The sequence below is a fragment of the Nasonia vitripennis genome (assembly GCF_009193385.2).
Source record: "Nasonia vitripennis strain AsymCx chromosome 4 unlocalized genomic scaffold, Nvit_psr_1.1 chr4_random0010, whole genome shotgun sequence".
NCBI lineage: Eukaryota > Metazoa > Arthropoda > Insecta > Hymenoptera > Pteromalidae > Nasonia > Nasonia vitripennis.
This window is the reverse complement of record NW_022279646.1, coordinates 2,644,368-2,661,216: the sequence shown is the minus strand read 5'-3', so window position 1 is coordinate 2,661,216 and position 16,849 is coordinate 2,644,368. Positions and strand designations below refer to the sequence as shown.

The window sequence follows — 16,849 nt, the reverse complement described above, 5'->3', positions numbered from 1 at the left end:
GATATACGCGTGAGGGCGCAATTATTCCAGCAATTTACACCCCGTTACAGAATTCTTATTTCAAATGTACTTATTTACTATAATGGAAATGTTTAACTGTGTCCGCATTGCTCAAGGCGACCATTGCTAGCATACTATATTACGCTAGACTTTTTATAAGAAAATCTGCAGTTTGCTCAACTAATAATTGTATTCTATTTACCTCCGAAAATTCTCTGAAATACCATCTTTCCTTTGAGAAAAATTTGTTGCCAGTGCTGTTGTTGATTGCTTATAGTAACCATTAGATTTTTGGATATTTCAGGTAGAACAAGATAGAGCTCATTTTCTAAATCATGGTATAAAAAATATTCTATTGAAAATGCAATAGGTTAAATAACAATTGTACAAAACATTACCTGAATTTTCACTTCCATGTCATCCTCAAGAATTTGAGACGTGGATTGAAATCTGCCCAATAAACTACGTCCATCAGTATCAGAACTATGTATGAATATGACTTTCATGTAGTTAAAGTACTTTAACAGTTCAACCCACACATCAGCTTGATGTGAATATGGTGGTACCGTACGAAGAAATGAAACATGAATGTTCTGTAATATACATAGACAAATTATTAGATTTTATATAAACTAGCTAAAAACTCGCTTGCTTACGCTCGCTCCTTCTATTTAAACATTGATTCAAGTTTTAAAGATGTATATTTCACAAATTTATGATAATAGAAAAAAATAAAAAAAATAATAAAAAATAATAATAAAAGAAAAGGAAATTACATCCGTAGTCCCGCTGGTCGGTATATGTATGATCACATCAGTAATCCCACTAGCCTGTATAAGTATGTGGGTAAGCAATATGTGCGGCTAAATTCATAGTCTTAACACTAGCAGTGTGCGGTTAACTTTATTTCCTGAACGGGCTGAAGAATCCCAAACGGATTTTAGCATTTTTGTTGAGACATGCTTGTTTAATGTAAAAAAGCTGCTTATAATATATAGATTGGAAATCATAGTTAAGCATACGAATATGATTTTACGCCAAAAAAATTTAGATACAATAATATAAATATTTGTATTTATTAAATTGAAAATTTGAATACCCAATATAGAAGTAAATAGTGTTGCGGTCGCCACAGGCTTTTCAAACTCGCCTGTGGCTTCTAAAAGAGGTAAGGAGTCCAGCCTGGGTTAAATCTTACAAAAAAAACAATTTCTAAAACAAAATTGTAGAATTGAAATATTAAAAAATATAAAATAACAAGAGTTAAGAGTATTTTTTCTATTATAAATTAATCCGCTGTTACAATGCCGCTACCCTAAGCGGATCTTGGGCGTTGTCGTCCGATCGGACGGGTGGTTGCCTATCACCACTACACAGCTCGTCCTCAGGTTATAGATAGAGGAACAGCCCCTGAGAAGGAGGTTAGCTGCGAATAAATTGAATAAGCAGCCGCGGACAGCCGATAGGAACAGGCATGGGTGTGATGAGCCCACACTGTCGAACGCATTCATCTAGAAACACTACGCAAGCACCACAACAAAAAACACTTCACATTATCTCTTATCTCTTAATCTATCTCTTTCATCACACATTACAAAAATGGGCGAAACTCTTGCTGCCGAGGAGGATGCGGGAGCGATGACAACTGCCCCGAAAGGGGATGCGTAGAATGATTCGTCACCTGGTCTTACGCGGTAACGATGCCGGCAAAGGCGCACTGCCTTGCTGGGCGGGGGGGGGTTAGGATGCGAGAATGAAACCGTAGTGTGTCGAACGACGAGTTGTCACTGTCCTCGGCAAAGTCGGAAAGCTCTCATACTTAGTTCTAGAGAGGTATGGGGGTTATCACATCTAGAACGGTAAACTCACCTGCGATCGGAACAGGATCCAAAGCTCGCGGGTTTAACATACTATCATGGCTCAAAAAAATCAAAACCAAACCAAAAGGGACTTAAGGGTCGGAACCTGGAATGTTCGCAGTCTATACAGAGCAGGCACGTTTAAAGAACTCATAAAGGAAGCTGATAGGTACAATCTAGATTTGGTAGCAATACAGGAATCGCGGTGGCCAGATGGCGGAGTACTGGCATTGAGTAACTTCACGTACCTGTATGGGGCCGGGAGCGGGGGATCCCTAGGCACCGGATTTCTCGTAAGCAAAAGCATCATACATTCGGTTAAAATTTTTAAATCCGCCAATGATAGGCTGTCGTATATCATCATCAAAGGTAAATGGTATAGATATGTATTTATTAATGTTCACTGTCCTACGGAGAACAAAGAAGAAGAAGCTAAAGATCTCTATTACGAAACTTTAGAGCAGGTAATCGATCAGTTCGCGTCTTACGACACAAGAATAGTATTAGGCGATTTCAATGCTAAAATAGGTAGGGAGGAAATTTTTAGGCCTACTATAGGGAAGGAAAGCCTGCACGAAGACAGCAATGATAACTGTATTATGATCATAAATTTTGCGGCAGCAAAAGTTCTTATAATCAAAATTAGGTGTTTTAAGCAAAAGGACATACACAAAGCAACGTGGACATCGCCAGACGAGGCCACACAGAACCAAATTGATCATCTTCTCATTGAAAAAAAAAGTCATACTAACGTTCTCGACGTAAGGGTTCATAGAGGGGCAGATAGCGACTCGGACCACTTCCTAGTAGTAGCCAAATTCAGAGCTAGATTAGTAGCGAATCAAAATAGTAAGCGAACAAACAAGGTAGAAAGTTTCGATATTGAAAAGCTACGAGATAGAACAGAGCGAATTAGGTACCAGATAGAAATTAATAACAGGTTTCAGGCACTTGAAGAAGCAAACACATCGCCGGAGGGGAATGACGAACCGAATAGCTTATGGGGGGACATCGAAAAAACGGTAAAAGAGGCCGCGAACAAAGTACTGGGTAAAAAGAAAAAGAAATGACTCTATACCAGCTGAGTTACTCAAATATGGGGGCGTCGAGCTTACTTTTAAAATCTATAAACTAGTATGCGCCATCTGGTAAAATGAAACAAACCGAAAATTGGAAGGAATCTATCATTACGATTTTTAAAAAGGGGGATAAGACAAACTGCAATAATTATAGGGGTATCTCACTTTTAGCAACGTGCTACAAAGTTCTGTCAAACGTAATACAAGCTAGACTCACTCTATTCGCGGAAGATATTGTAGGATATTATCAGTGCGGATTTCGGCGCAACAGATCGACGAGCGATCAAATGTTTACCATAAGACAGATAGAGAAAAAGTGGGAATTTTGCGAAACCATACACCATCTATTTATAGATTTTAAAAAAGCGTACGATTCTATTAAGCGAAGCAAAATTTATCGAATTCCAGTGCTTCTCGGTGTAACAAAAAAACTCGTGAGATTGATTCAAATATGTCTGAACGGAAGCACGGGAAAGGTTCGAGTAGGCGGTAATGTATCAGAACCCTTCACGATATGCGATGGTTTAAAACAAGGGGATCGGCTCTCTTTGGTGCAGTTCAACTTAACGTTAGAGTATAACGAAAAATGCAAGTTAGCCAGCTGGACGCAACGCTTAATGGAACAACGCAGATACTAGGCTACGCAGATGATTTGGATATACTGGAGGATTGTAGGGAAACGGTAGCAAGAAACGCGGAAATCCTCATAAAAGCGGCAGAGTATACAGGGTTAGAAGTGAGCGAATGAAAAACAAAGTATATGATTGTGGATAAACTAAGCATGGGAGGGAGATCTCAGAGTTGGGAATTTTACTTTTGAAAAGGTTTAGCGAATTCAGGTATCTGGGTACGACCATAAATGATAGCAACGAGATTAATGTCGAAATAAATCCTATTGCAAAATCTCACGTGAGATCTTACATGAGATCTCGCCTGAGATCTCACCTGAGATCTCATGCCAAAATCTGATCTGTAATTTTGGCCCGGAAGCTGCTGGATACTCTTATTTAATACAAAATAAGGTTTTTAATATTGGTAGTCGCCTATAAGGAGGTGCTTCTACTAAGAAGAGTTCAAAAAAGTAGGTTTCGAAGCATTTAAGATGTTTTTTCGATTTTTAAAAATTTCTCATCTGAGATCTCATCTTAGATTTCATCTGAGATCTCAGGTGAGATTTTAGATGAGATATTTTTAAAAATCGAAAAAATGTCTAAAATGCTTTGAAACCTAGATTTTTTAACTTTTGGGGGGGGAGGCTCTTCCTTATAGGCGACTACCAATATTAAAAAACTCATTTTTGTATAAATAAGAGGATCCGACAGCTTCCGGACCAAAATAACAGATGAGATTTTGATAATTTTCGTGCTTCAAATCTTTTTTATGAAAAATTTTTACCCTTATTAGGAATCGACATTAAGAAAAAATATCTTAACAAAACTTGAATTTTATTACTATTACAATATATATTTTACTGAGCGACGTTAGGAGTGAGGTGAATCGCACTAGTTATTCCCTAGTAGAATCAGTAACCCATTTAATGGTCAGTTCTTGGAATGGACTCTAAGAACTAGGCAGTTTTCTTTGCTATTTCTTAGGCAGAATGTAACGCTTTTTCTCCAACTTGATGGGCAATTCTTAGATTTAATCTGCTTACCTTGTTCTTAAGTACAAACTGCCCATTATAGTTGGTCGAGTAACACGGCTGGGTTACACGTGTTTATCACAGTTTGAGGTTATAATTGGAAAATGGTATCTAACAGGCTTGGATTCGAGTTTTTAGTTTAAAGGAAAGTATAGAATAATTTTTTGCATCAGAAAAAATTCTGTCTGACCAAAGGCTTAAACCCACACCTGCACGAGGCCAAATAGTCAAACAATGTCTGCGTGGCTTAGCCGACTAAGCCACGCAGACATTGTTCCACACAAACACTGCAAGCTTCGCCATATGTTTGAATTATTCGAACTATTCAGCTTCCGCCTAAATAATGATAATTTTGTATTTTACATCCGAAAAATTAATTGATTTATCGATATATTCATGAAATATTCATCCATAAAAAATGCCCAAGATATCGCTACTTTAAGGAAATTTAAAATGTCCAGTTTTTTCACATTTTATTTAGCCAGTTTTGACCTTTACGGCCATTTTAAATATGTGATTTTGTACTAGGGTTAATAAGAGTAAGAGCGTCAGCGACGAGAACGATAAGGTTTCTGTGACGCGCAGTGACTGTGGTTATGTGCATGAGTGTGTATATCACCCGCACGAGGTCATTATCAGGCGCGCGCGACCTTCACAGCGATGTACGCGCGACAGCGCGATTATTCCAACGTCGCGGCGAGTCGCAAAGTTGTTGGCGACTCGCGTATTATTATTATTTTCTAGATTTGTAAACTCACGGTTTTGACGCGCTAGTGAAATATAACTTAGTCTTATTATTTTACGTGCTTTTTCGTCATTTCTAAACCTCACTCGTTTACTTCCGATTCCTGTTCCTTCCTGCAAATACTGTTGCCTCCGCGGGTATTATTTATTAGTATCTAACGCAGTTGAGCAGCTGAGCATGCGCCAGGCGCCACGTAGACCTGTGGCGGTTAGCGCTGGGCAGCATCAGCGCCGGCGCAAACAGACGCTCCAGCCCAGTTCCGACTTCTCGTAACGAGTCTGGCCGTCATCAAGCTGAGAGCGCCACCAGGCCGACGCCACACCGTGGCGAGCAGGTAGCGCGCACCGGTTCATCATTCTGGGCTCGGCCGCCGAACATTCTAGTCGCACTGTAACCTTTAGCCTAATTAGTCGCTGTAAATAAAGTTAGCTTTCTCCATACGCAATATCCTCGGAGAAGTTATTTTAACCCGGCTCTACCTTCCTCTACGCGCATCAAAGACAAGATCAGGAATAACAATTTCCAAAGACCCAGCAAAACAAAAGCAGTTGAGACAGCTGCATGCAACGGAGGTGTTTCGTGGGCGTAGAGGAGTCCTCCGCCGCATCGAGGGAACGAGATCCAGTCGTTTAGCGCGTTATTCGTTGATCGAATTTACACCCCGTTACATTGGCGCCCAGTTCGTGGGTTACTTAGGAAGGAACGCGCAAATATTGTGATTTTCGCGATTTTCAGCAGGAGCGAGAAACCGTTGCGAATTTCAAAAGGTCGCGCGAGCTACGTAAACACGAGCATTCCCGTGTTGTTTACGTCCCGCTCAAATCAGGATGATTTGAGTGGTGTTCGAATTAATTCGTGCGGCGTATACGAATAATTCGAACGCAATTCACACGAGAAGTTTGTGAATAATAATTGGAGATTTTTGTTGCCAGGCCGAGAACAAATATCTACCGATATTATCACACGACGTAGAATTAAACAACTCGAAGCAGCGAAACTAGAACAAAAGCTGACACTGGTATCGAATGCTCTCCAAGTTGAATAATTTTCTATTTGTTGTTGGGAGAATTTTAAAGCACTCTCATTAGGATAGAGAGTAACATAATTATTTTTTTGTGACGTTTCGAGTAAAAGCAGAGCATGTATGCGAAATTGTAAGTTGTTTAATTATTAACAATTAAACAGCAAAAGGCAGCAAAACGGCAACACAAACGCGTGTAGCCGCAAAGTATAGTCCACGCACCGAATAATAATGGAGGGAACCGCACAACGGCGCGAGTGTGTGAGAGAGAGTACGAGCGCTTGCGGCGCTACATAGAGCAATTCTACGAGAACGCGTCGGGCGCGATCGTCAGATTTATCTATTTATTAGTTTATAATACAGAATTTAATTTTTAACTGATATTAAAGTTTGAGTTAATGATATTAAAATTTGTAATTTCAATTTAATGTAAGTATAAGATCATTTCATATTTATAAGTTAAAAAATGTAAAATGAAAATTATATTAATGTATCATTATTATAAGTCATGCTTCATGGGGTGCGTGGTAGCATATGGCCGGGTAAATTGAGTACATTATTATAATAATAATAATAATATCAATCATTTTATTATAATGGTTTAATGTTGTAACTTTTAAATAAATATAAGTGTATTTATATTTTATTTTAAATATATCGTGTTTTAAAATATTATTTATTGTTTTACAATATTATAAATATAATTATTTTTAATTAAAATATATATATTTTATACTTGAGACTAAAAAAATTAATAGAATGTCAACTTGTTCTGATTTTTTAGATTGTTAAACAAAATAAATATAATTACTTGATATTGATTGAATGTATGTTGTAAGATATAAGTTCCAATGAATTATTATTAACTTTATATATTGATAAAATTTTATTTTTAATACTAACTAATTCTGATCTTTTATTTATTATACTAGGATTAGATCAGCGTGCTTTAGGCTTGATAACTTGATTTTATCTAGTAATAATTTAATCATTTTTTTTAATACTTAGTAAAAATTTAATTCATTATTACTAACTAGAATAACCTATACAAAAAAAAAATAAATAAATAAAACATGTCTCCAAGAGGTCCATATCAATTATATTACGACATAAGATGTTCAAAAAGAGTCCCTCGAAGCACATTGTCAAGTAGGAGAAAAAATTTCCAAAATTATGTTAGTCACTATGATATTTGTCGCAATATGTATTCTTCAAACATTAAAAACAATTATTTAACAGACATCCATCGTAAAATGCGCTACAGTATGATTATTATTAAGAAGGATTAAACCTTCTAGTAGAGCTACGAAACTTGTTAACCTTTTGACTATGCCAGGGTCAATATTGTTTACTCGGAGGTTCGTACACCATTCCATTTAATGTTAAAAGCTCCATTTCATGTGCGTCAAGTTTATTTTTGGAATAAATTTACATTCCAGGTCATCACACACGATTCAATTATGTCAGTCACTACGATTTTTGTCGCAATATGTATTCATCAAGCATTAAAAACAATTATATAACAGACAACCATTGTAAAATGCGCTCCAGTATGATTATTATTAAGAAGGATTAAACCTTCTAGTAGAGCTACGGAGATTGTTATCCTTTTGACATTTGCCAGGGACAACATTGTTTACTCGGAGGTTCGTACACCATTCCATTTAATGTTAAAAGCTCCATTTCATGTGCGTCAAGTTTATTTTTGCAATAAATTTACATTCCAGGTCATCACACACGATTCAATTATGTCAGTCACTACGATTTTTGTCGCAATATGTATTCGTCAAGCATTAAAAACAATTATTTAACAGACATCCATCGTAAAATGCGCTCCAGTATGATTATTATTAAGAAGGATTAAACCTTCTAGTAGAGCTACGAAACTTGTTAACCTTTTGACAATGCCAGGGTCAATATTGTTTACTCGGAGGTTCGAACACCATTCCATTTAATGTTAAAAGCTCCATTTCATGTGCGTCAAGTTTATTTTTGCAATAAATTTACATTCCAGGTCATCACACACGATTCAATTATGTCAGTCACTACGATTTTTGTCGCAATATGTATTCTTCAAGCATTAAAAACAATTATTTAACAGACATCCATCGTAAAATGCGCTCCAGTATGATTATTATTAAGAAGGATTAAACCTTTTAGTAGAGCTACGGAGCTTGTTAAACTTTTGACTTTGCCAGGGACAACATTGTTTACTCGGAGGTTCGTACACCATTCCATTTAATGTTAAAAGCTCCATTTCATGTGCGTCAAGTTTATTTTTGCAATAAATTTACATTCCAGGTCATCACACACGATTCAATTATGTCAGTCACTACGATTTTTGTCGCAATATGTATTCTTCAAGCATTAAAAACAATTATTTAACAGACATCCATCGTAAAATGCGCTCCAGTATGATTATTATTAAGAAGGATTAAACCTTTTAGTAGAGCTACGGAGCTTGTTAAACTTTTGACTTTGCCAGGGACAACATTGTTTACTCGGAGGTTCGTACACCATTCCATTTAATGTTAAAAGCTCCATTTCATGTGCGTCAAGTTTATTTTTACAATAAATTTACATTCCAGGTCATCACCCACGATTCAATTATGTCAGTCACTACGATTTTTGTCGCAATATGTATTCTTCAAGCATTAAAAACAATTATTTAACAGACATCCATCGTAAAATGCGCTCCAGTATGATTATTATTAAGAAGGATTAAACCTTTTAGTAGAGCTACGGAGCTTGTTAAACTTTTGACTTTGCCAGGGACAACATTGTTTACTCGGAGGTTCGTACACCATTCCATTTAATGTTAAAAGCTCCATTTCATGTGCGTCAAGTTTATTTTTACAATAAATTTACATTCCAGGTCATCACCCACGATTCAATTATGTCAGTCACTACGATTTTTGTCGCAATATGTATTCTTCAAGCATTAAAAACAATTATTTAACAGACAACCATAGTAAAATGCGCTCCAAAATGATTATTATTAAGAAGGATTAAACCTTTTAGTAGAGCTACGGAGCTTGTTAACCTTTTGACTTTGCCAGGGACAACATTGTTTACTCGGAGGTTCGTACACCATTCCATTTAATGTTAAAAGCTCCATTTCGTGTGCGTCAAGTTTATTTTTGCAATAAATTTACATTCCAGGTCATCACACACGATTCAATTATGTCAGTCACTACGATTTTTGTCGCAATATGTATTCTTCAAGCATTAAAAACAATTATTTAACAGACATCCATCGTAAAATGCGCTCCAGAATGATTATTATTAAGAAGGATTAAACCTTTTAGTAGAACTACGGAGCTTGTTAACCTTTTGACTTTGCCAGGGACAACATTGTTTAGTCGGAGGTTCGTACACCATTCCATTTATTGTTAAAAGCTCCATTTCATGTGCGTCAAGTTTATTTTTGCAATAAATTTACATTCCAGGTCATCACACACGATTCAATTATGTCAGTCACTACGATTTTTGTCGCAATATGTATTCTTCAAGCATTAAAAACAATTATTTAACAGACATCCATCGTAAAATGCGCTCCAGTATGATTATTATTTAGAAGGATTAAACCTTCTAGTAGAGCTACGGAGCTTGTTATCCTTTTGACATTTGCCAGGGTCAATATTGTTTACTCGGAGGTTCGTACACCATTCCATTTAATGTTAAAAGCTCTATATCATATGCATCGAATGTATTAATGCAATAAATAAACATTCCAGGTCTTCATACACTATTCAATTATATTAGTCACTACGATTTTTGTTGCAATTTGTATTCGTCAAGCATTAAAAACAATTATTTAACAGACAACCATCGTAAAATGCTCATTAAAAAGATAATATTAAGAAGGATAAAACTTTATAGTAAAGCTACGGAGCTTCTTAACCTTTTGACATATGCCAGGGTCAATATTGTTGAATCGGAGGTTCGTACAACATTCCATTTAATGTTAAAAGCTCCATTTCATGTGCGTCAAGTATATTTTTGGAATAAATTTACATTCCAGGTCATCATACACGATTCAATTATGTGAGTCACTACGAGTTTTGTCGCAATCTGTATTCTTCAAGCATTAAAAACAATTATTTAACAGACAACCATTGTAAAATGCGCTCCAGAATGATTATTATTAAGAAGGATTAAACCTTCTAGTAGAGCTACGGAGATTGTTATCCTTTTGACATTTGCCATGGTCAATATTGTTTACTCGGAGGTTCGTACACCATTCCATTTAATGTTAAAAGCTCCATTTCATGTGCGTCAAGTTTATTATTGCAATAAATTTACATTCCAGGTCATCACACACGATTCAATTATGTCAGTCACTACGATTTTTGTCGCAATATGTATTCTTCAAGCATTAAAAACAATTATTTAACAGACATCCATCGTAAAATGCGCTCCAGTATGATTATTATTAAGAAGGATTAAACCTTTTAGTAGAGCTACGAAACTTGTTAACCTTTTGACTATGCCAGGGTCAATATTGTTTACTCGGAGGTTCGAACACCATTCCATTTAATGTTAAAAGCTCCATTTCATGTGCGTCAAGTTTATTTTTGCAATAAATTTACATTCCAGGTCATCACACACGATTCAATTATGTCAGTCACTACGATTTTTGTCGCAATATGTATTCTTCAAGCATTAAAAACAATTATTTAACAGACAACCATAGTAAAATGCGCTCCAGAATGATTATTATTAAGAAGGATTAAACCTTTTAGTAGAACTACGGAGCTTGTTAACCTTTTGACTTTGCCAGGGACAACATTGTTTACTCGGAGGTTCGTACACCATTCCATTTATTGTTAAAAGCTCCATTTCATGTGCGTCAAGTTTATTTTTGCAATAAATTTACATTCCAGGTCATCACACACGATTCAATTATGTCAGTCACTACGATTTTTGTCGCAATATGTATTCTTCAAGCATTAAAAACAATTATTTAACAGACATCCATCGTAAAATGCGCTCCAGTATGATTATTATTAAGAAGGATTAAACCTACTAGTAGAGCTACGGAGCTTGTTATCCTTTTGACATTTGCCAGGGTCAATATTGTTTACTCGGAGGTTCGTACACCATTCCATTTAATGTTAAAAGCTCTATATCATATGCATCGAATGTATTAATGCAATAAATAAACATTCCAGGTCTTCATACACTATTCAATTATATTAGTCACTACGATTTTTGTTGCAATTTGTATTCGTCAAGCATTAAAAACAATTATTTAACAGACAACCATCGTAAAATGCTCATTAAAAAGATAATATTAAGAAGGATAAAACTTTATAGTAAAGCTACGGAGCTTCTTAACCTTTTGACATATGCCAGGGTCAATATTGTTGAATCGGAGGTTCGTACAACATTCCATTTAATGTTAAAAGCTCCATTTCATGTGCGTCAAGTATATTTTTGGAATAAATTTACATTCCACGTCATCATACACGATTCAATTATGTGAGTCACTACGAGTTTTGTCGCAATCTGTATTCTTCAAGCATTAAAAACAATTATTTAACAGACAACCATTGTAAAATGCGCTCCAGAATGATTATTATTAAGAAGGATTAAACCTTCTAGTAGAGCTACGGAGATTGTTATCCTTTTGACATTTGCCATGGTCAATATTGTTTACTCGGAGGTTCGTACACCATTCCATTTAATGTTAAAAGCTCCATTTCATGTGCGTCAAGTTTATTATTGCAATAAATTTACATTCCAGGTCATCACACACGATTCAATTATGTCAGTCACTACGATTTTTGTCGCAATATGTATTCTTCAAGCATTAAAAACAATTATTTAACAGACATCCATCGTAAAATGCGCTCCAGTATGATTATTATTAAGAAGGATTAAACCTTCTAGTAGAGCTACGAAACTTGTTAACCTTTTGACTATGCCAGGGTCAATATTGTTTACTCGGAGGTTCGAACACCATTCCATTTAATGTTAAAAGCTCCATTTCATGTGCGTCAAGTTTATTTTTGCAATAAATTTACATTCCAGGTCATCACACACGATTCAATTATGTCAGTCACTACGATTTTTGTCGCAATATGTATTCTTCAAGCATTAAAAACAATTATTTAACAGACAACCATAGTAAAATGCGCTCCAGAATGATTATTATTAAGAAGGATTAAACCTTTTAGTAGAACTACGGAGCTTGTTAACCTTTTGACTTTGCCAGGGACAACATTGTTTACTCGGAGGTTCGTACACCATTCCATTTATTGTTAAAAGCTCCATTTCATGTGCGTCAAGTTTATTTTTGCAATAAATTTACATTCCAGGTCATCACACACGATTCAATTATGTCAGTCACTACGATTTTTGTCGCAATATGTATTCTTCAAGCATTAAAAACAATTATTTAACAGACATCCATCGTAAAATGCGCTCCAGTATGATTATTATTTAGAAGGATTAAACCTTCTAGTAGAGCTACGGAGCTTGTTATCCTTTTGACATTTGCCAGGGTCAATATTGTTTACTCGGAGGTTCGTACACCATTCCATTTAATGTTAAAAGCTCTATATCATATGCATCGAATGTATTAATGCAATAAATAAACATTCCAGGTCTTCATACACTATTCAATTATATTAGTCACTACGATTTTTGTTGCAATTTGTATTCGTCAAGCATTAAAAACAATTATTTAACAGACAACCATCGTAAAATGCTCATTAAAAAGATAATATTAAGAAGGATAAAACTTTATAGTAAAGCTACGGAGCTTGTTAACCTTTTGACATATGCCAGGGTCAATATTGTTGAATCGGAGGTTCGTACAACATTCCATTTAATGTTAAAAGCTCCATTTCATGTGCGTCAAGTATATTTTTGGAATAAATTTACATTCCAGGTCATCATACACGATTCAATTATGTGAGTCACTACGAGTTTTGTCGCAATCTGTATTCTTCAAGCATTAAAAACAATTATTTTACAGACAACCATTGTAAAATGCGCTCCAGAATGATTATTATTAAGAAGGATTAAACCTTCTAGTAGAGCTACGGAGATTGTTAACCTTTTGACATTTGCCATGGTCAATATTGTTTACTCGGAGGTTCGTACACCATTCCATTTAATGTTAAAAGCTCCATTTCATGTGCGTCAAGTTTATTATTGCAATAAATTTACATTCCAGGTCATCACACACGATTCAATTATGTCAGTCACTACGATTTTTGTCGCAATATGTATTCTTCAAGCATTAAAAACAATTATTTAACAGACATCCATCGTAAAATGCGCTCCAGAATGATTATTATTAAGAAGGATTAAACCTTCTAGTAGAGCTACGAAACTTGTTAACCTTTTGACTATGCCAGGGTCAATATTGTTTACTCGGAGGTTAGAACACCATTCCATTTAATGTTAAAAGCTCCATTTCATGTGCGTCAAGTTTATTTTTGCAATAAATTTACATTCCAGGTCATCACACACGATTCAATTATGTCAGTCACTACGATTTTTGTCGCAATATGTATTCTTCAAGCATTATAAACAATTATTTAACAGACATCCATCGTAAAATGCGCTCCAGTATGATTATTATTAAGAAGGATTAAACCTTCTAGTAGAGCTACGAAACTTGTTAACCTTTTGACTATGCCAGGGTCAATATTGTTTACTCGGAGGTTCGTACACCATTCCATTTAATGTTAAAAGCTCTATATCATATGCATCGAATGTATTAATGCAATAAATAAACATTCCAGGTCTTCATACACTATTCAATTATGTCAGTCACTACGATTTTTGTCGCAATATGTATTCTTCAAGCATTAAAAACAATTATTTAACAGACATCCATCGTAAAATGCGCTCCAGTATGATTATTATTAAGAAGGATTAAACCTTCTAGTAGAGCTACGAAACTTGTTAACCTTTTGACTATGCCAGGGTCAATATTGTTTACTCGGAGGTTCGAACACCATTCCATTTAATGTTAAAAGCTCCATTTCATGTGCGTCAAGTTTATTTTTGCAATAAATTTACATTCCAGGTCATCACACACGATTCAATTATGTCAGTCACTACGATTTTTGTCGCAATATGTATTCTTCAAGCATTAAAAACAATTATTTAACAGACAACCATAGTAAAATGCGCTCCAGAATGATTATTATTAAGAAGGATTAAACCTTTTAGTAGAGCTACGGAGCTTGTTAACCTTTTGACTTTGCCAGGGACAACATTGTTTACTCGGAGGTTCGTACACCATTCCATGTAATGTTAAAAGCTCCATTCAATGTGCGTCAAGTTTATTTTTGGAATAAATTTACATTCCAGGTCATCACACACGATTCAATTATGTCAGTCACTACGATTTTTGTCGCAATATGTATTCTTCAAGCATTAAAAACAATTATTTAACAGACAACCATTGTAAAATGCGCTCCAGTATGATTATTATTAAGAAGGATTAAACCTTCTAGTAGAGCTACGGAGATTGTTATCCTTTTGACATTTGCCAGGGACAACATTGTTTACTCGGAGGTTCGTACACCATTCCATTTAATGTTAAAAGCTCCATTTCATGTGCGTCAAGTTTATTTTTGCAATAAATTTACATTCCAGGTCATCACACACGATTCAATTATGTCAGTCACTACTATTTTTGTCGCAATATGTATTCTTCAAGCATTGAAAACAATTATTTAACAGACAACCATTGTAAAATGCGCTCCAGTATGATTATTATTAAGAAGGATTAAACCTTCTAGTAGAGCTACGGAGCTTGTTATCCTTTTGACATTTGCCATGGTCAATATTGTTTACTCGGAGGTTCGTACACCATTCCATTTAATGTTAAAAGCTCCATTCAATGTGCGTCAAGTTTATTTTTGGAATAAATTTACATTCCAGGTCATCATACACGATTCAATTATGTGAGTCACTACGAGTTTTGTCGCAATATGTATTCTTCGAGCATTGAAAACAATAATTTGACAGAGGTTTATCGAAGAATGCTCTTTAGAATGATTATTATTAAAAAGGATTAAAGCTTTTCGTAGAGCTACGGTGTTTGTTATTTAATTATGTAAGTCACTGGGATTTGACTCGCAATATGTTTTCTTTGAGCATTAGGAACGTCAATTTGACAGACATCCATCTTGAAATGCTCTCCAGAATGATAATTTTTTTTTTAGGACTTGTGCTTTATTGAAACCTACAGTTCCAATATCCTCAGACTCCTTCACGTTTGTCGAACCTTTTTTCATTTCCTAGGGTTAAGATTGTTATTAAATAATTCAATTTACGAGGATTGCGCAGATGTGATGTTATTTTACCAGAAATGATCAAGGTCGTGAAAGTATGGTCTTGTAGATTGTCTATTGGATATAATTAAATAGTGTTTATAAGTAGTTACATAATTTAATTGACGAGGATCGCGTGCCTACAGTTTTTATTCTAGCAATAATGATAAAGGTCATGGAAATAAAGTTATCACTCTTTTATCGGATATGATCTTAAAATTATATTAATTGTCCTAATATAGTTGAACATTTATATTTAAAATATAAGAGAAACTTATGTAAACTTTGATTCTTACGAATAATTTTATGTGTCGCGGAAATTATATCTTGACGGATGCCCAGGTTAGGGTCTGGCAATTATCTGCTCCAGGAAGCTCCCGATTGCCTTTGTCCGCTTTGAGCTTTTCTTTGGCTATATATTGTTTTGTATCGAGCTTGAATTGTTTAGTGTTTTTACAGATCGCGTTTTTATGTTGTTTTTGTCAAAAGGCACACGTTGAAGCAGCAATCACGCTTGCATCCTTCACTTTAAGCAGTTCAGGGGCGATGTCAACACCGTTAGCTTTCAAGTTCTGCATGTTCTTCTTCCCTGCTCTATCGACCAATGGCTCTGCCTGTTCACGTGATGACTCCGTGCCTTTATTTCCATCTAAATCCACAACTTGTTCTGTACTTTTTTTTCCAGGAACTTCATGATACTTTTTAGATGCGCCTCAGCGTCAGCGCCGCCATTGCCCATTCGCCACTACGCTCGAAGTATATCTGCTGGTAAAGATAATTTTACTAGGATGAATAGCATTGCAGATCCTGAACATGTCCATCGTGACTTCTAGCGATTGATTCGCATCAAGTGTGATTGTGTCTTAAGTTTATCGTAAATGCTCGGTAACTTGTATTTGGATTTGGTTATCCATAGTTTCAATAATTTGCGCATGTATAGATTTCCACAAGCAAACCCTTACACCAAACCTAGTTTTGAGTCCTTTTATCACCTCCGGATAATTATTAGCCATGGTCGGCAAAACTGTCTACATATTCACTTGCTCGCGAATGTTGTACCATGGACTGTTGCAGAAAATCAAACTTGTCTTCTGAGATCTTGCAAACAATTTACTTTTTATAATATAATAATTGTAGCCAATTATTATAATATAATAATTGTAGCCAATTATTATAATATAATAATTGTAGCCAATTATTA

At 35.4% G+C, this 16,849-nt stretch overlaps 1 protein-coding gene across 9 annotated transcripts in view; it reads right to left on the bottom strand.

Annotated features, from left to right (window-relative positions):
- The window catches only part of LOC100116847 (glutamate [NMDA] receptor subunit 1), a 362,784-nt gene that overhangs the window by 265,037 nt on the left and 80,898 nt on the right, over window positions 1–16,849 (bottom strand). For 8 of the 9 annotated variants that reach the window (XM_032602127.1, XM_031930196.1, XM_031930197.1 and 5 more), the window contains one exon: window positions 399–593. The exons of the other annotated variant lie outside the window; for it this stretch is intronic. In XM_032602127.1, the coding sequence (XP_032458018.1) occupies window positions 399–593 (195 nt within the window). The remainder of the gene's footprint in view (window positions 1–398; window positions 594–16,849) is intronic. 9 annotated transcript variants of the gene reach the window in all.